The sequence below is a fragment of the Falco punctatus genome (genome assembly GCF_963210335.1).
Source record: "Falco punctatus genome assembly, chromosome: 9".
In the NCBI taxonomy this organism is placed as follows: Eukaryota; Metazoa; Chordata; class Aves; order Falconiformes; family Falconidae; genus Falco; species Falco punctatus.
In genome coordinates this window covers 48,461,620-48,480,060 of record NC_137589.1, presented here as the reverse complement: position 1 = coordinate 48,480,060, position 18,441 = coordinate 48,461,620, and the positions used below count along the sequence as shown (strand labels likewise).

Sequence of the window (18,441 nt, the reverse complement as noted above, 5' to 3'; positions counted from 1 at the left end):
TGGCCATACCTTCCCTCCTATAGCATCTCCAAGCAGCAAGAAGCAGAAAGAAAAAACAGACAACACACAGCTACAGGAAGGATTTTTTTAAAGCCTGTGCTAGTTCCAGCTCACCAGGCCAGGGCACAGATGCTCCACATTGCAAGTTCACAGCTCCTGGACACGTGGGCACAATTCCCTGGTCTGCAGCGCCTCGCACAAGCACAGCAGCAGGACTAAGTGGCTTTGGCAGCCTCTGGAGCCAGTGCTGCTAGAGCATCTCATAGCCAGAGGGGTTTTTTTGGCAGCATATGACTGTGAGCAGGGAGAAGATGAGGATGAGCATGATGGCCAGTAAAACTGTGGCTGCTGTCCAGTTGCTTCTCTTGAGCCCTGTGACTCTCTGGGGAATCTCTGAGGGAATCATGTTGGTGAGATTGAGCATGTAGCCCAGAGTCCAGCCCACATCTATGTTAGCTACCTGTGCAGACAGAGGAGGAAGAGGGATGTGAAAGGCTGTGAAATACCATGCAAGCTGGAGAGCTAAAGAAGACCTTTGCTGTTGCACCCCCAGGTCCTGCTCTGCAGCCACCACATCTGTACATTGGGCTGCAGGTACCCCATTAGTAAGACAAGCTGGGGGGGGGTGAGAATGGCCCAGGGCAGATGTCCCAGCAGGTGCCTGTGAGGGTAACTCCAGAGCTGCCCTGGGTGCAGGCAGTGGACCGTGCTGCCTCGTTGTCCCCTGCTCCCCCATCCAGGCAGGGCAGGGGCAGGGTGGGCGTGAGCCATTTTGCAGCACAAAGTGTGGAAACTGGGAGCTGCTGGGCACTCTCCTACCTGCCGGACGAAGTGGATGTTAAGCCACGTCGTGTGGTTGAATCTGTAGCCTTGCACGAGGAGGGTGAGGGTGTAGGAGCTGGCTGCGCAGGTGTCACGGAGGTGGTCCCTCTTCTCGGTAGGGAACTCCTTCTGGACCTGCAGAGGTGGAAGAGCAGCGGGGGCTGCCAGCACGGAGCAGGGCTCGGTGCACCCACGCTGCGGGGAAAAGCCTCACGGTGCAGCTGGGAGCAAAGAGCTGCGAGCGCCTGGGCTGGAGGAGCAAGGGGGACCCGGGAGGCTGCGGGCGGCTCTCCCTTCTGTTTCCCTGTCCTGAGGTCTGTGCTGTGGATGAGCCCTCAGCCTGCCCAGCACCCAGGAGAAACACGGGCAGGGGCTAGCATGGCCTGTGCAGGATCTCACCTTCTCCCAGCTGCTGCTGCAGAATTGCCTGATGGCGGCTTGGACTGAGCTCAGGGACTGCCCTCTAGTGAGGTTCAGAAAGTGAAGGTTGTGATAAAGTCCCGAAAAGGCCTGTGGGTGTTTAAGACCAAAGGTAGCAAGTCAGTGAAACATCCAGGACACTGCCACCCCCCAGCCTCTCCCTCCTGGTGCTCTGCAGGGGTCCCTAAAGCCTCAGCACCGCAGGGTGGTGCCTGCTGACCATCTGGGAGGGACCTGTGCTCCTCACACCAAAAGAGATCGGTGCAGTGACAACAGAGGTCTGGGTCTGCCTGGCATGCTGGCGAGCACCCTGTGTCTCCGTGCATCGGGCACATCCCAGCTTACAGGGCTGGCACCATTCAGACTTTCCTCTACAGTGGTTTTCCTGAGGTTGTGGCCAGCCTCTGGTCCCCCAGAACCCCACACCGGCACCACAGCTGCGGGGACAGAGGCTCCTTACAAAGAACTGTCCCCTGACGGGCGGCTGATAAACCCCGTTGAACCCGCACGTCGTGTTGGCCCCACAGCTGAAGTTGAAGAGTCTCTGGATGGCGGCGCTGCACGCTGCTGGGTCCCCTGTCCCCGTCACCGTGAGCGTCTGTGCACGGCTGGCTGTGCCTGGTGCATGCACGCAGGGACTGTCGTAGAGGTCTGCCGTGGTGATGTTCTCCCGGTATCCCTTGGGGTAGCAGGGATGCGATACCTGCTGGGCAGGCAGGCTGCCCTGGAGAGAGCAGGAGCCGTTAGCATCGCCCTGGCACTGAGGATGAGGAGGGAAAGGAGGGAAAGAGCCCATAGGCAGCAGCACCTGTTCCCACAGCCAGAGGCAGGACCGCAGCAGGCTGGCTCCACCATCCCGTGGGCTCTCGCCCGCGGGGTGCAGGCACAGAATCGTGGGGACAAGCATGGCATGGCCACGCTGTGGTCACGGATCAGCTGCAGTGGTGGTCACATGCCCGAGGCCCTGGGGGTTTGCACCCTGTGCTGAGTGGGGACCCGTTTTGTCCCCACTCTTCCTTCGCAGGCGCACCAGGCTCAAGGGAGAGCCAAGGCTGGGAAGCCGTGTAAGCAGGAGCAAAAAGGACACTGCCTTCCCTTTGCAACGTGCCCTGGATGTGGCCTTTTGCCTGTTCCCACCAGCATGAGCCGGCGTTGAGCCCTCGGCCCACAACCAAGCTGTGGGCATGAGGGTCCCCTGTGCGACGGCAACACCACCCTTCACGTTCCCGTGCCCAGCACCTACTGCTGCAGACCGGTACGTTCTGATTTCTGCCCATCAAACCAACCTATCCATTGCCATACTGGTGCTAAAAAGTCTCACTGGGTCTTCCACAGCCTCCCAGCAGCCAGCAGGTTCCCTCCTCCAGGGCTGGGTCCTTCCAGTTCCCCCTGTGAGTACGACTGAGCTGACGCAGCCCCTCCATCAGGACAGGGATGGAGACCTGGTGGGCAAGATGTCCCTGGGACGGGGGGCCCCAGGCACCCACCATCCTGGCCACGCCTGTGGTCAGGCACCTGCTTTGGGGTGTCCATCTCCATCTCGGCTCGGTCCTGCCCTCTGTGGTTAAACATACCCCCAAAGCACTGTCTAGACCCTAGAAGTGAGGAGAAGCAGGATCCATCCTTTGCATGAGTAACCCGCCCATGGCTTTTGCTGGTCCTGCTGTTGGCCCCACCACTGAGCTGTGCCGGGGTGGTGATGCTACTGCCAGCCCGTGCCTCCCCACGGGGGTGGCCAACCTGCTCCCAAGGGCAGTGCGTGCTCTCTGCCGGCACGGAGAGCTTGTTGCTCCTGGCAGTCACTCTGTTCCCACTGCATCTTGCAGGCTCTGGCCCAGAAAGAACCAAAGATGCAGCCCGCCTGCATGCTCCCCGAGCATCTCCGTCTCCCACAGCACTAGAGCGGTGTGCTGCGTCCAAGGTGAGACAGGAGGATGCTGCTTACTGGTGGAGCAGTGTGCAGGAGGTGTGTTGGGAATCCTCTGTCTGGGCAGAAATTGAGGAAGGGCGAGTGAATGGGGACAGAGAAGAACCCGAGGATACAGCTGGGCTTGGGAAATAATGGAAAATATCAATTACGTGTCAGCATCTGGGGAGAAGGGAGCCCTGGCAGGGAGCTACCATCATCTTCCACCCAAATTAGAGAATATTTTGGTTCAGTGGATGAAATCTAAGCCTCTCCCAGGTGCTTCAATTCATGAAAGCTCCCAATTCCCTAACAGTTTTTCCAGAGGCCTGCTCAAAATTCCTGGAAGACATTTTATGAGGCAATGGGAAATGGTTGAGCAGATCCTGGTGACCAGTGGCCGTAGTACCTGGTGGAGAGCTGCCAGCAGCATCTTCAAGGCCTGCGTCTGCCCGTAGCAGAGGTAGCTGTGGGTGTAGAGCGAGTAGTTGGTGCCGTACAGCCTGAAGAAGACAGAGGTGTTCTTGTCCTCGATGGGGACGCCAGGCTGGAAGGTTATTTGTGTTGAGGCACCTCCAAGGTCCAGAGCTCCAAGAACTTCGGTGTCCCGTGGGTGTTCCCATTTCTCTGCAAAGGAGAACTGGCCCAATAAGACAGCAAGTGTTAGTCTGAACTGGAGGGAATCACAGTCCCTGTCCCTTCCCTCAAGGTTTTGAGGGCTCAGAGACCCTGAGGGACCTTTCACGTCCTGTCTCCCTGCTTAACCTCTTCCTACCTACATCCTCCTTGACCCACATAAACCTCCGTGTAGCACTGGGATCCATCCCCTTGGCCTCTGCACATCAGCTGGGATCCAGAGATTTGAGGAGGGAAAGAGGAGCACTTTCATCTGGGGTCTGATACTGCTGCATCCCTGTGATACCAAAGCTGACCCATATGTAGAGGGAGAGCATAGGGCCACGCTGAGCTGGACACAGAGACCTTTGATTCTGTTAGTCCCATCGGTGGAACTGAATGTGCAGTTCACAACCACAGGCTACATTCATTTGGGTGACTAGTGCTCTAAAACCGGAATTTTCTCTCCTCTGGGCATGAAGACAGTTGGCTGTGGCTCAGACAGGTGTATGTACATTGCTGACCCCTCCTCTGCCCATTCCCCGAGCCCACACCTTGACGAGCGTCTCCAGCAGGTAGTTGACGGTGATCCAGCCGAAGGAGCCCTCCTCGTTCCCCATGAGAACCTGAGCTCCGCGGAAGTCCACAGGGTACTCGGCGATGGCCTTGGAGACCTCAGCAAAGACCTGCTCGGCCTTGGTGCTGTTCTGCTCCCTGCCCGGGGAAGGAGGGGACTGTCACGCCGTGCAGGAGGCGATGGCTGGGGAGCTTTTGGAGCAGGCGGACAGCAAGGGGCTGCTGCCTCATGCCAAGGAGCGGGGCTGCTTGGGCACTTGGCACATGCCCGTCCCTCGCTGCCCTGCCTGTGGGCCGCAAGCCACCAGATCCCTCAGCGTCTGCGCAGGGAGACTCCCTGCAAACACCGCCTGAGCTCTGCCTGAGCGTGCGGGAAGGTTCCTGCAAGGCTGCCAAAGGAGGTTCCTCAGCTCCGGGGCTGCTGCCAGCCTGGTGCTGCCGTGGGCTGGGGGGGTCCCCATGGGCGTGGAGAGGGGCTCTCTTGGACACCCCGTCAGACTGCAGGCGTGAATGCTCTGCCCATCGCCATGGCCTGCCCAGGAAACAGCCCCCCGTGCCCCAGCCCCCATGCCCCAGCCCCCCGTGCCCCAGCCCCCTGTGCCCCAGCCCCCGTGCCCCAGCTCCCCGTGCCCCAGCCCCCTGTGCCCCAGCCCCCCGTGCCCCAGCCCCCCGTGCCCCAGCCCCCTGCACTGGCTGTGACACAGAAACGCATGGTGGGGAAGGGGTGGGAGGTTACCTCAGCAGCCGCATGCCTGCTGTGGCCCCCAGGTAGGTGGGGGTCTCCCGCTGCTGCTCCACCGGGATGATCTCCATGGCCTTGTCCAGGCAGGGCTTCAGGCTGGCTCCAGCCCCCGTGGCGTTGTCTGCGTAGCTGGAGATGCCAGGTCCTGCAAGAGGGCAGCCCGTGATGGAGTGAGCTCAGTGCCACCCAGGAGGGACAGGGCACCAGGGGACATTTGTTCCATTCCCCAGGCCCAGGGAGCTCTCTGGAATTTCTTGGAAATATCCAGATGTCCCTGTCACAGCCCAAAACGCTGCTGTGTTTGGTGCCATACAGACGCCAAATGAAAACTGCTGACATAAAGAGTAGTTAGGAACCACATACAATAAAATCCGCAGAAACACATTATGTTTAGTGACTTCTGCAGATCTTTCAGGAGGCCCCGTGGGAACATGAGGCTGCACGTTATGAAACAGGCTATGAAGAGGCGTTGTGGGAAGAAGAGCCAAGGAAGTGGTTGCATGGGAGAAAGAGCAAACTCTCCTCAGACAGCATCCCAAGCTGTGAGTTGATGCACACACACTGGCTTGCAAGACTGGACTGGCTCTAGATACCGTGCTAACTGGGGGCCAAATTCCTTGCTCACCTCTGGATCACCCAATTACTGTAGGGCTCCCTAAGGTGCAAACTATCCCCCCTAACACTTTGGTTCTCCCACCAGCCCATCTCCCTTCAGCCCAGCACAGGCTGAATGACTCAGATCATTGGCAATGCTGTCAGAGTCTGGGACAGCGATCCAGGAGGCTGGGAGAGAGGGACGGGCACGTCCCAGCACTCACCGGACACAGTGCACGCCTCCACCTGGGAGACGATGCCGGTGCCGTTCTCCTTGTCCGCAGGCCACCGGTAGATGTAGAGAGCTGTGTGCGTGGAGCCGGCGTCAAACACCAGACCGTACTGGAGGAGACAGAGAGGACACATCTCGGGGCTGCACCAAGTGCCATTGTGGTTTCTGAGAGCCTCTGCTCTCACTTCCCTCGCACGAATGCAAGCAGCAGGGGTTTGCACCTCCACTTCCCTCCAGCAGCTCTGCTCCACCTCTAGCTGCCCTGATTTAGCCATTCAGGGGAGTTACAGCTCAGAAAGGGGAGATGTGCAGGGCAGCAGGGTCATTTGCAGAGCAGGGAGGCATCCAGTTCAGGCTGCCAAAGCTGCTCCCAGACCTTTGGGAGTAGCAGAGCTCACAAGCCCTGACCATTTTTTTAACAGCCAGCCAGCAGAAAGCAACAGGAGGCACAGATGTAAACCCAGCGGCTGACATGGACGTCTGAAAAGAGAGAAGAGGTGTCTGAGGTGGGAGACAGAGCAGTCCCAGGAGGAGGGCTGCTCTTCGCTCCCATCCTTAGCAAGGAGCCAGGACTGTGGTTTCGGGAGGGTGGCTGATCTGCCCAGCGCTACCTTGATTAGGTTAAGCCCTGAAAAGCTGGGCTGCTTATGGGAAGACTTGCAAGCAGAGAGGAAGGCAGGGCTGATGGAAGGATGAGAGGTGGAAAGGGGCTGGTGATCATTCCCTAGCTCCCCCAGGTCCCACTGGGCACCTACTTTGTTCCTTGTAGGAAGGGCAGCATCCTTCACCGAGGTCAGGACCAGGAGGAAGACGGCCACCCCCAGCACTGCTAACACGGCCGCTGAGCTCCAGCCCACTGCCCGGAACAGCCGTGTCTGCATCCCTGCGCCAGGCTGTGGGGATGGGTGGTCTTCGCAAAGGCAGCCCCAACCCACCTGCCCCTGCCCTGTCTCTTCAGCTTTTCCTGGGGTCCCCTTGTCCCAGAAGCTTGGGAACCACGCACCCCCTTAACAACCCCCTGGGACATGGAAGCAGCCAGGTGTGGAGCCCGTGAACGTGCCCCATGGGACTCAGGACTCAGCCTGGGCATTCGCCTGCCGGCAGCTCCCATCCCAGGAAAAGCCAGGGGCAAAGGCTCCCTCCTGCCTGCCCCCAGGGACAGGGTGGCCACGGTCACGGTGTTCACCCACCCGCATACCTGTGCTGGGAGCACCCTCCTTCCTCCAGCGTGGGTGCGCCAGCCCTGCGCAGCTCTGCCTGCGCCCAGCCCAGCAGAGCGACACAAAGCGAAAGTGAGGCCTGTGCTGGCCTCGGATGTCCGGGGTGGGAGCGTGGTGCTGCCTGCGGCGCAGCAGCGGGAGCAGGGGTGCCCAGTGATGGGAGCAGGGATGGCCAGCGGTGGGAGCAGGGATGCCCAGTGATGGGAGCAGGGATGCCCAGTGATGGGAGCAGGGATACCCAGTGATGGGAGCAGGGATGCCCAGCGGCAGGAGCAGGGATACCCAGCGATGGGAGCAAGGATGCCCAGCCACGGGAGCAGGGATGCCCAGCGATGGGAGCAGGGATGCCCAGCAGTGGGAGCAGGGATGCCCAGTGGCAGGAGCAGGGCAGCACCCCAGCCTGCCTGCACCTCTTTCTGCACCACCCTGGGGCAATGAGACCCTGGCTGTGAGGACAGGACCCTGGCCATGGAGTCAGATGGATGCCTGGCTGTGGGGATGGGTCCCAAGGGGATGGGTTCCAAGGGGATGGGTCCCATGGGGATGGCTTTATGGACAGGTCCCTGGCCACGGGGACAGGCCTCCACCTGCTAGGTCCCTCCTGTTTCTGTCCTGGACCCCCCTGCCAGCAATGGGGCAGTGTGGGGTAGGGCAGAGCCTGGTGGCAGGCTTGTCTCATGCCTCACCTTGTGGTGTGTTTAGGCAGCAGGGATGTCTGTGGGGCTTCCAGACCTCGGTCGCTGCCTTCATCCCAGGGCCAGCCCGCTCGCCAGCTCCCCGAGGGGCAGAAGGGCAGGCACGGCTCTTCATGAGCATCATGGGGAGCTGCCCCCACACTGAGCCCCTGCTGGGCAGCTCGGGCACCCCCACCACCCCCATGGGTGGAGGTGTCCCAGGCACTCCTCCAGCAGTGAAGTGGTTAACACGGGCTGCTATTTCAAGTTGGCTCTCCAGCCCCAGCCCCGCTGCCTCCCGGACAAGCTCTCCTGGGCAGGTTCTGGTCCCGGGCCAAGGGGAGGGCCGTACGGGGACTCGGGGCAGCCTTTGTCCCAGGACCGGGGCTTCGCACTCCAGGTACAAGCTGACACAAACGGACACCAGGGCGAGCGTGGCAGTGCTGGGAGCAGCACCACGGAGCAGCGTGGGTGAGCCACAGGCTGGGGAGGGGGCTGGGGGTCCCTGGAGGGAGCTTTGCTCAGCAGGGTGGTGGGGGGCTCAGCCCTGGGTGCGCCCTGGCCGGCAGTGGAGCCGGGTGCTGGGGATACACAGACTCCGTGGGCTGGAGGGGCAGGAGGGAGAGGGCTGGGGCAGCCGCTCGCGGCAGGAGGTGCTCATGGTGCAGGGGGCAAAGGGGCATGGAGGGGACATGGACAGGACACTGTGGGGCATGGAGGGGACATGGACAAGGCATGGAGGACACTGCTGAGCCCCAGCGCTGGTGGGAGAGACGGGAGGCAGGGGACCGCTCTGCCTGGCAAAGATGCTCCCGGTGTGCATTTTCACCATCTTTCTTGTCATCTTAAGAGCCCTTTTGACTTTCAAATCCCAAGTGTGCACAGTGTGGAAGTCTGCTTCCCATGTTCCTGAGCAACAGATAGTTTAGCTCCAACAGTGCCTCTGAGCCTTTCCTCCGGAATGCTGAGGCCCTGGACGCTGCAAGGTGAGGGACACCCCCTGGGTGTTTGTACAGCACTTCGGTGTGCCCAGTCACACACAAACAAGTGCCGTGGTGGCCCAAATGCATAGCTGTGAACTTCCCACGCATTGAAACGGATGGGCATTGCTCCTTGAAGCACTGTGCCTCTTCCCTAGCTCTGGAAACATCCCACCACCTTCCCATCCCTGCTGCTGAATTGAACCTGCCACGGATGGTAGCGGGTATCGGTGCTGGTCAGCCCCGAGGTGCTCCTGAAAGGTTGGGCTTTCAATCAGCTTCTCACATGCCTCTCGTCTTGTTTTCCACCTGCTGGGCACCCTCCCCATTCCCCACTCTCCTCCCCAGCCCTGGCTGGCTCTGTGCTGCCTTTGGGTGTTGCCTCCTGCCCGGTCAAAAGGGATATTAGTCCCAACTAGAGCAAATGGAGCCCATTTCCCATTTGCTCCTGCATGCAGGATGGTGCAATTTATCAGCATTTCTTATCCTTCTATTGCACAGAGACAGAATTTTCCAGGATGTGGGCTGGGCTGGGAAATTTTGCCATTTCTGTTACTAGGAGCAGGGGAATCACACCCCAACAACACAGTTATATCTGGGAGAACTCCAGCAGGGCTGGTAGGACTGGAGATGTGACAACATAGGGATTCATCAGCTGCTTCCATATGATCTCTTCTGGCCACAGCCACCATGCAGGGAAGGGCTCCTGGCTGTAGGATAAGGTCTAGATAAGGGTTTCCTGTGGTTCCGTGTCCCATGACATGGGCCAGAAGAACAGCTGCTATCCATCCTTATACATCTCATGTCACGCAGGAGATTGGTTCCCCTAGTTTGTCACCACAGATGCTGATTCTGAAACAGGAATCAGCATCTCCTTTGATCTTGCCAAAGGTCTTTTCTCTCCTATTCAAGCCACTGACCTGGCCTGAAGAAAGGGCAAGGGAATTTTTCTGTGTTTTTATGCACTCACCGGAGGATTGCGTAGCCAAGTGACAACGTCCAGGTGCCACCCCAAAGCACTGGTTGGGTTAAACTGCTTCTCTAGGTTGTGTCCAGGGCTCTCGGGACATCCACCACTCGGCTGGAGTCTGGCTTGCAGCCTGCCACTGGATGGAGCGCTGCCTGTGCGGCCAGTGGCACGGAGCAGGGTGGTACAGGAGGAGGGAGAGCTGTGCATTTAGAAAAGCACATCTGGACCAGCTGTGGGGTGCTGAGCGCATGGACATGGCAGCTGCTGTGTGCTGACAGCCAGACCCTTTGGCTTTGATTCTCCCCTGCAATTTCTTACTGATGTCTCAGGGCTGATTCTGCTGGAAGCTGAGCTCTGACCGGACAAGTGGGAGGGACAGGACCTGCTCTGGTTCCCAAGGGCTCCTCTGCACCCCGCTGGCCTCGCCTGCCCGTGCCATGTTATTGCTGCCAGCATGCCAGCCTGGCTACGGGGCTGCATGTGCCCAGATCAGCAGGAGCTTTCTGCCTCGGCCCGTCTGCCTGCCCTTGGGGCTGCAGGAGAGGCTTGGGGACCACCTGCAGGCAAGGACACTGTCCCTGCATGTCTGCTTATCTGCTGTGGCATCACCAAGAGCTGAGAGCTGGACCAGACAGGAGACATGCCTGCAGATGTTTTTCCTCTGTCTGAAGCAGAGGGGACCTTCTCAGGGACATTCTGGGCCTGTTGGGCAACAGATGTGACCTGATGGTCCCAAATCTTGTGGGATGGGTTTTGCGAGGGTGCAGGTTACAATGGCAGCAGATGGGTGCCAGGGGGATGTGGCTCTGCACCCTGGAGGGGATGGTCATGCTGGGAACCTGCCAGGGCATGGTCCTGCTCCCAGTCTGGGATTCCCACCAGCCACTGCCATGCTTCCCCCAGTGCTTCTGCTGGGAAGGGAGATGCTGACCTGCCACCCAGCCGGCAGTTTGAGCAGCGCAGAGGGGTGAGGTGAGTCCAGGCTGCGTGCAGAGAGGGGCCTGAAGGGCTGCAGCTGAGAAGGCAGGGCTGAAAAACCCACACTGAAAATCCCCCAGGGAGGGAATGCTCTGAAGGAGAGGGTGTCCCAGCACCGAGACTGCCAGGAGCCTCCCATAAGAGCAGCCATGCACCAGAGGATGGCTTCAAGCCCTTGTTAGGGAAGGGGAAAGTCCCATCTTGGCAGGTCCCATATCCATCCATGAGATTTGCATTTCCAAACTGTTCTTGCAAATGCAGAGGTGTGAGCTGGGGGTTGGGGCTGTTCTTGCAGGTTGGAGGAGGAATGGACTACAAACCCAAGGCCGTTGCAGGTCTCCTGGCAGCCACTTGTGTCTTCAGCATCATTGCCCTTATTCTGAGCATCGTGGATGTGAAGGTTGTGTTTCTGCCTCCCAGCATCAAGGTAGGGTCTATGGGAGGAGTGCAGCTGCCCACTCTCACATGCGTGCTGGCTACCCCTTGGTACGGGAGTTTCCCCAGGTTTCAGACAGGCTATGCTGTTTGTCACCACGATGGGGACAAATTCCCACACAGGCTGGCCTGTCAGGTGGCTCTGGCAGAGTTCAGCCACTGTGACTGGCCCTACAGCACACACAGCCTTTTCACAGCAGAGCATCCCCCCCACCAAGGGCTTGTGGTGGATCCTTGTCCCCGACACAGTTGGTGACTGCAGTGCCACAGGGCTTTCCCTGTCCTGGTAACACTCTTTGTTCAGCCACTTGAGGTTCCCCCGCCCACCCTGAGCTCTGCTGGGTCTCCTGGAGCTCAGCCCACTCTGCAGCAGGTGAAGGTGGTCTGCACCCTCTGACATGTTGTGCCCCCTCTGTCTCCTCCAGTACGGTCTGGTGTTTGACGCCGGCTCCACGCACACAGCTCTCTACATCTACCGGTGGCCTGCAGACAAGGAGAACGGCACCGGCATCGTCTCCCAGGTGGAGGCGTGCACTGTGTCCGGTGAGTGCTGGGACGTGCCCGTCCCTCTTCCCTGCCCCTGCTCAGCTGGGGGCTGCTGGGGCTGCTGGCCCTGGTGCTTGCCACCGTGGCTGTCCCACAGTGCCAGGGCGAGTTGGCTGGTTCATGCCAACTGTCATAAACGGCGAATGCACCAAAGGGTATTTATTTATTGGGCGTTTATAAATACCCACAGGGGCATTTATTCCTATTGCAAAGCAGCTGTCGGGCTTTGGCACAAGGACTGGGCTCTCTGGAGGAAAGGATTAGGCTGAGGAGGGGAGGTAGGGTCAGATAAATGGTGCATGGAGCTGGGCTGGGACTGGCAAAGGCCACCAGGCCAGGGCAGAGGTGCCTGGGCAGGGGGCGAGAGGGCTCAGAGCTCATCTTGACCTCAAATCCAGGCTCTGCAGCAGTGCTGTGGCAGTTACTGGTTAACTGCAAAGGTCTGGCAGAGGGCAAAGTGTAACAGAGAGGGTGCGTGGGCTAATGGCAATAATGGTGTGCAAAGCTGTAGGTAAATAGTGATATTTCCACCCCAGAGCCTGTCCCTACCCACGACAGCACCATGCTGGGTGCTCAGATCCAGTGCCGGTATCTAAAAATAGGATGTCAAACAAGTTGTGTAGAGGGCACCTCTGCACGTGCCTCTGGGCACATGGGCCACCCGGGCAGGACAAAGAGAGCCTGCCTCTTCCCTGGGGAAATAAGGAACTGCTCTGTTTGTCAACCAAGTCCTGTGGGACTGGCTGGCCACACAGGGGCAGTTTGGCCTCCCTGGGGTGAAGCATGTGCTCAGCATCACAAGACACACACCACAGCCCTCCCCCTCCATCCAGAGCAGGAGCTTGCTGCCGGCTCCCGCAGCGTGCTGTGGCCGTGGCAGCCAGCCCTGAGCACTGCCCTTCCAGGGACACCCTTGGCAAGGGCACAGCTGGATGGGAAAAACCCCTGGGGACTTTCTGGGTAGACATGTCGCCTGGTGCCCTGTCCCTCCTGGGTGGCACTGAGCTCACTCCATCACGGGCTGCCCTCTTGCAGGACCTGGCATCTCCAGCTACGCAGACAACGCCACGGGGGCTGGAGCCAGCCTGAAGCCCTGCCTGGACAAGGCCATGGAGATCATCCCGGTGGAGCAGCAGCGGGAGACCCCCACCTACCTGGGGGCCACAGCGGGCATGCGGCTGCTGAGGTAACCTCCCACCCCTTCCCCACCATGCGTTTCTGTGTCACAGCCAGTGCAGGGGGCTGGGGCATGGGGGGCTGGGGCACAGGGGGCTGGGGCACGGGGAGCTGGGGCATGGGGGGCTGGGGCACGGGGAGCTGGGGCACGGGGGGCTGCTTCCTGGGCAGGCCATGGCGATGGGCAGAGCATCCACGCCTGCAGTCTGACGGGGTGTCCAAGAGAGCCCCTCTCCACGCCCATGGGGACCCCCCCAGCCCACGGCAGCACCAGGCTGGCAGCAGCCCCGGAGCTGAGGAACCTCCTTTGGCAGCCTTGCAGGAACCTTCCCGCACGCTCAGGCAGAGCTCAGGCGGTGTTTGCAGGGAGTCTCCCTGCGCAGACGCTGAGGGATCTGGTGGCTTGCGGCCCGCAGGCAGGGCAGCGAGGGACGGGCATGTGCCAAGTGCCCAAGCAGCCCCGCTCCTTGGCATGAGGCAGCAGCCCCTTGCTGTCCGCCTGCTCCAAAAGCTCCCCAGCCATCGCCTCCTGCACGGCGTGACAGTCCCCTCCTTCCCCGGGCAGGGAGCAGAACAGCACCAAGGCCGAGCAGGTCTTTGCTGAGGTCTCCAAGGCCATCGCCGAGTACCCTGTGGACTTCCGCGGAGCTCAGGTTCTCATGGGGAACGAGGAGGGCTCCTTCGGCTGGATCACCGTCAACTACCTGCTGGAGACGCTCGTCAAGGTGTGGGCTCGGGGAATGGGCAGAGGAGGGGTCAGCAATGTACATACACCTGTCTGAGCCACAGCCAACTGTCTTCATGCCCAGAGGAGAGAAAATTCCGGTTTTAGAGCACTAGTCACCCAAATGAATGTAGCCTGTGGTTGTGAACTGCACATTCAGTTCCACCGATGGGACTAACAGAATCAAAGGTCTCTGTGTCCAGCTCAGCGTGGCCCTATGCTCTCCCTCTACATATGGGTCAGCTTTGGTATCACAGGGATGCAGCAGTATCAGACCCCAGATGAAAGTGCTCCTCTTTCCCTCCTCAAATCTCTGGATCCCAGCTGATGTGCAGAGGCCAAGGGGATGGATCCCAGTGCTACACGGAGGTTTATGTGGGTCAAGGAGGATGTAGGTAGGAAGAGGTTAAGCAGGGAGACAGGACGTGAAAGGTCCCTCAGGGTCTCTGAGCCCTCAAAACCTTGAGGGAAGGGACAGGGACTGTGATTCCCTCCAGTTCAGACTAACACTTGCTGTCTTATTGGGCCAGTTCTCCTTTGCAGAGAAATGGGAACACCCACGGGACACTGAAGTTCTTGGAGCTCTGGACCTTGGAGGTGCCTCAACACAAATAACCTTCCAGCCTGGCGTCCCCATCGAGGACAAGAACACCTCTGTCTTCTTCAGGCTGTACGGCACCAACTACTCGCTCTACACCCACAGCTACCTCTGCTACGGGCAGACGCAGGCCTTGAAGATGCTGCTGGCAGCTCTCCACCAGGTACTACGGCCACTGGTCACCAGGATCTGCTCAACCATTTCCCATTGCCTCATAAAATGTCTTCCAGGAATTTTGAGCAGGCCTCTGGAAAAACTGTTAGGGAATTGGGAGCTTTCATGAATTGAAGCACCTGGGAGAGGCTTAGATTTCATCCACTGAACCAAAATATTCTCTAATTTGGGTGGAAGATGATGGTAGCTCCCTGCCAGGGCTCCCTTCTCCCCAGATGCTGACACGTAATTGATATTTTCCATTATTTCCCAAGCCCAGCTGTATCCTCGGGTTCTTCTCTGTCCCCATTCACTCGCCCTTCCTCAATTTCTGCCCAGACAGAGGATTCCCAACACACCTCCTGCACACTGCTCCACCAGTAAGCAGCATCCTCCTGTCTCACCTTGGACGCAGCACACTGCTCTAGTGCTGTGGGAGACGGAGATGCTCGGGGAGCATGCAGGCGGGCTGCATCTTTGGTTCTTTCTGGGCCAGAGCCTGCAAGATGCAGTGGGAACAGAGTGACTGCCAGGAGCAACAAGCTCTCCGTGCCGGCAGAGAGCACGCACTGCCCTTGGGAGCAGGTTGGCCACCCCCGTGGGGAGGCACGGGCTGGCAGTAGCATCACCACCCCGGCACAGCTCAGTGGTGGGGCCAACAGCAGGACCAGCAAAAGCCATGGGCGGGTTACTCATGCAAAGGATGGATCCTGCTTCTCCTCACTTCTAGGGTCTAGACAGTGCTTTGGGGGTATGTTTAACCACAGAGGGCAGGACCGAGCCGAGATGGAGATGGACACCCCAAAGCACATGCCTGACCACAGGCGTGGCCAGGATGGTGGGTGCCTGGGGCCCCCCGTCCCAGGGACATCTTGCCCACCAGGTCTCCATCCCTGTCCTGATGGAGGGGCTGCGTCAGCTCAGTCGTACTCACAGGGGGAACTGGAAGGACCCAGCCCTGGAGGAGGGAACCTGCTGGCTGCTGGGAGGCTGTGGAAGACCCAGTGAGACTTTTTAGCACCAGTATGGCAATGGATAGGTTGGTTTGATGGGCAGAAATCAGAACGTACCGGTCTGCAGCAGTAGGTGCTGGGCACGGGAACGTGAAGGGTGGTGTTGCCGTCGCACAGGGGACCCTCATGCCCACAGCTTGGTTGTGGGCCGAGGGCTCAACGCCGGCTCATGCTGGTGGGAACAGGCAAAAGGCCACATCCAGGGCACGTTGCAAAGGGAAGGCAGTGTCCTTTTTGCTCCTGCTTACACGGCTTCCCAGCCTTGGCTCTCCCTTGAGCCTGGTGCGCCTGCGAAGGAAGAGTGGGGACAAAACGGGTCCCCACTCAGCACAGGGTGCAAACCCCCAGGGCCTCGGGCATGTGACCACCACTGCAGCTGATCCGTGACCACAGCGTGGCCATGCCATGCTTGTCCCCACGATTCTGTGCCTGCACCCCACGGGCGAGAGCCCACGGGATGGTGGAGCCAGCCTGCTGCGGTCCTGCCTCTGGCTGTGGGAACAGGTGCTGCTGCCTATGGGCTCTTTCCCTCCTTTCCCTCCTCATCCTCAGTGCCAGGGCGATGCTAACGGCTCCTGCTCTCTCCAGGGCAGCCTGCCTGCCCAGCAGGTATCGCATCCCTGCTACCCCAAGGGATACCGGGAGAACATCACCACGGCAGACCTCTACGACAGTCCCTGCGTGCATGCACCAGGCACAGCCAGCCGTGCACAGACGCTCACGGTGACGGGGACAGGGGACCCAGCAGCGTGCAGCGCCGCCATCCAGAGACTCTTCAACTTCAGCTGTGGGGCCAACACGACGTGCGGGTTCAACGGGGTTTATCAGCCGCCCGTCAGGGGACAGTTCTTTGTAAGGAGCCTCCATCCCCGCGACTATGGTGGGGGAGGATGGAGGGTGGGAGTCTCCTCTGCCACTAGTTGTGGGAAGGAGTGGTGAGAGAGGACCTCAGAGTTGGTCCCATCTGCAATGAGGACTCTTATCCTATGCTGGGAGGTGGCTTCTGCCTCCTGCGATGTCCCAGCCCTCCCTGAGGGAAACAGGAGAATCTTGTCCCAAGGAGCAAGCTGGAACTAGCTCAGAGTGCAAGCAGCAGCCTCAGGGCTTGTCAACCAGCTCCAAGACTTTTTGGCAGACCATCAAGTAGGTGCTGAGTGCAGAGCCCTGGGAATTAAATAGGACTCCCTCCCCAAGCAAGAGGGGGCTCTGGGTCTTTTTTCTTGGGTGAGGGAGATGTAGTTTTTACCATTTCCCCTTATTCCCCAGGCCTTTGCCGGGTTCTACCACACCTTCCACTTCCTGAACCTGACCAGCCAGCAATCTCTAAATCATGTCAACTCCACGGTCCAGACCTTCTGCAAGAAGAACTGGTCGGAGGTGAGAGCCCTGTGAAGGGCAGCAAGAAGCCCTGTGATTGTCCTGTCCCAGATCTCTGCCCAGAAAGCACATGTCCTCTGGCTCCCTGGGCTGGGGAGGGTTTCTGAGCATCTCTTTCATTCCCTATTGCATTGTGTCCCCTGATGGCCACACAGCTGGTGGAGACCTTCCCACAGAAGACTGAGTATCTACACAAATACTGCTCCATGGCAATTTACAGCTTGACGCTGTTGCTTGATGGCTACAAGTTCAACGAGCACACGTGGAGCAGCATCCACTTCAGCCAGCAGGTAAGCCCCCTGTGGGGCAGCGGGAGCGGGCAGGCAGCTGGGCCGCATCCTTGCCCTGGCCCAAAGACGTGCTCAGGAGCAGCATCCCTGGAGTCCCCAGCACCAGAAATGTGTCCTCATCTCATGGCTGCTACCCAGTGGTCCTAGCAGTGCTTCACTCTTTCTTACCTGCCCCCAAACCTCTGACGCCAGCTTGTTTCTCACTTACTCTGGCGTGAATGCAAGCTAATTTTAAGTGGGTCAGAAAAGTGCAGAGCAGGATTTGGCCACCTTGGTCTCTGCTGTTGGGGCAGAATTGACTGAGTATGAGAGGTACTGGTGGCCCCATGACCCATTTGAACCAGAATATGACCAAATCTGAAGGATCATGGGGGAGGAGGAAAGCTCAGATCCAAATTCACATGCAGGTCACAGAGGCAGATCTGGACCAGAGCAGCCATCCACGCTCAGCTGCCCCTTAGCCCTTGGGAAGGAGGGACAGGAAAGCTCTCTGTGTAACTGCTGCTGGCACGATCAGGTTCACCTCAGCCAGGTCTATGTGTGAAATCACAGCTGGGACAGCTCATGGGAGAGGTGTCCGTCAGTCCCTTGCACCAAAGCTACCAGTACCAGTTTGGGTGATCTCCTTTGCTCTCTCACCTCAGGCAGCAAACACAGACATCGGATGGACACTGGGCTTCATGCTGAACCTCACCAACATGATCCCCACGGAGGCTCTGGAACCCATCAAGGGGAGCCAGCCCAGTCTGTGGGCAGGTGCCATCTCCTTTATTGTGCTGGCCATAGTGGCAGGCCTGGTGGCCATTTTCCTCCAGTGTTTCTGGAAAACGAAGTAGCTCCCAGCCTCCAGACTAGAGGCATCCTGCCCACTAAACCAGGCAGGGAAGTGGTGCTAAGGAAGGTGGAAGCGGGAGAAGAATGAGTGCATTGGACCCATATCCATTGTTCAGCAGGTCTAATTGGGTCATCTCTGTAAAGATGTTGAAGATGACAAAGGCGTCTTGAGCTCTCCAAGTACCTCCAAGAGGAAAAGACTCCATTATCTGGCTGACAAAAGCTGACTGAGAGCTGGCGGCTAGATGAAGCCAGGTAAATTCAAACTGGAAATAAAATCAGTTTTGTTTTTCAAATATGAAAGTCACTAACCAGCCTAGTACAGTTTCCTTAGCAGATCCAGTCCTGCTGGCTGCTCTCCCAACAGCTTTGGGAGGCAATTGGTGATGGAGAGCAGTGGTGGCCACCTAAACTCTGAGGAGGGGGGTGACCTTATCTGTATCTTGCCATGTACAAGATATGCAAGATTTTTGTCGTATGTGACAGTGTCTTCCTAAAGACACTGTCAGCTGTCTTTAAAAATATTTACTGGCATATCTCAGCAGAAAAAAAACAAGTGGAAGATT

At 58.8% G+C, this 18,441-nt stretch overlaps 2 protein-coding genes across 3 annotated transcripts; one reads left to right on the top strand and one right to left on the bottom strand.

The window, feature by feature from the left end:
* Positions 1-71: 71 nt before the first annotated feature.
* Positions 72-10,997, bottom strand: LOC308069162 (ectonucleoside triphosphate diphosphohydrolase 8-like). 2 transcript variants are annotated; one of them, XM_080401006.1, is made up of 9 exons: positions 7,106-10,997; positions 5,900-6,017; positions 5,076-5,226; positions 4,318-4,477; positions 3,558-3,788; positions 1,703-1,966; positions 1,222-1,332; positions 820-957; positions 72-460 (listed from the first exon to the last, which is right to left on the bottom strand). In XM_080401006.1, exons 1-9 carry the CDS (start codon positions 7,664-7,666, stop codon positions 251-253), a joined length of 1,944 nt encoding a protein of 647 aa, XP_080257132.1. In that variant the 5' UTR covers positions 7,667-10,997; the 3' UTR covers positions 72-250. The 2 variants fall into 2 exon arrangements, with proteins under 2 accessions (XP_080257132.1, XP_080257133.1); XM_080401007.1 differs by lacking the exon at positions 7,106-10,997 and adding an exon at positions 6,663-6,797.
* On the top strand, positions 6,059-18,171 carry ENTPD8 (ectonucleoside triphosphate diphosphohydrolase 8). The gene is made up of 10 exons (XM_080401017.1): positions 6,059-6,413; positions 11,025-11,156; positions 11,590-11,707; positions 12,746-12,896; positions 13,452-13,611; positions 14,141-14,371; positions 15,963-16,226; positions 16,641-16,751; positions 16,907-17,041; positions 17,686-18,171. Exons 2-10 carry the CDS (start codon positions 11,037-11,039, stop codon positions 17,875-17,877), a joined length of 1,482 nt encoding a protein of 493 aa, XP_080257143.1. The 5' UTR covers positions 6,059-6,413; positions 11,025-11,036; the 3' UTR covers positions 17,878-18,171.
* The last annotated feature ends 270 nt before the right edge of the window (positions 18,172-18,441 follow it).

Excerpts from the sequence above, each read along its gene's own strand:
- LOC308069162 (XM_080401006.1), bottom strand. The coding sequence starts at position 7,666 with ATGGGACCCATCCCCTTGGAACCCATCCCCTTGGGACCCATCCCCACA. Across the intron at positions 4,478-5,075 it reads GCAGGCATGCGGCTGCTGAG|GGAGCAGAACAGCACCAAGG; the intron begins GTAACCTCCCAC and ends TTCCCCGGGCAG. Across the intron at positions 461-819 it reads ACATCCACTTCGTCCGGCAG|GTAGCTAACATAGATGTGGG; the intron begins GTAGGAGAGTGC and ends CTGTCTGCACAG.
- ENTPD8 (XM_080401017.1), top strand. The coding sequence starts at position 11,037 with ATGGACTACAAACCCAAGGCCGTTGCAGGTCTCCTGGCAGCCACTTGT. Across the intron at positions 11,157-11,589 it reads TTCTGCCTCCCAGCATCAAG|TACGGTCTGGTGTTTGACGC; the intron begins GTAGGGTCTATG and ends TGTCTCCTCCAG. Across the intron at positions 12,897-13,451 it reads GCGGGCATGCGGCTGCTGAG|GGAGCAGAACAGCACCAAGG; the intron begins GTAACCTCCCAC and ends TTCCCCGGGCAG.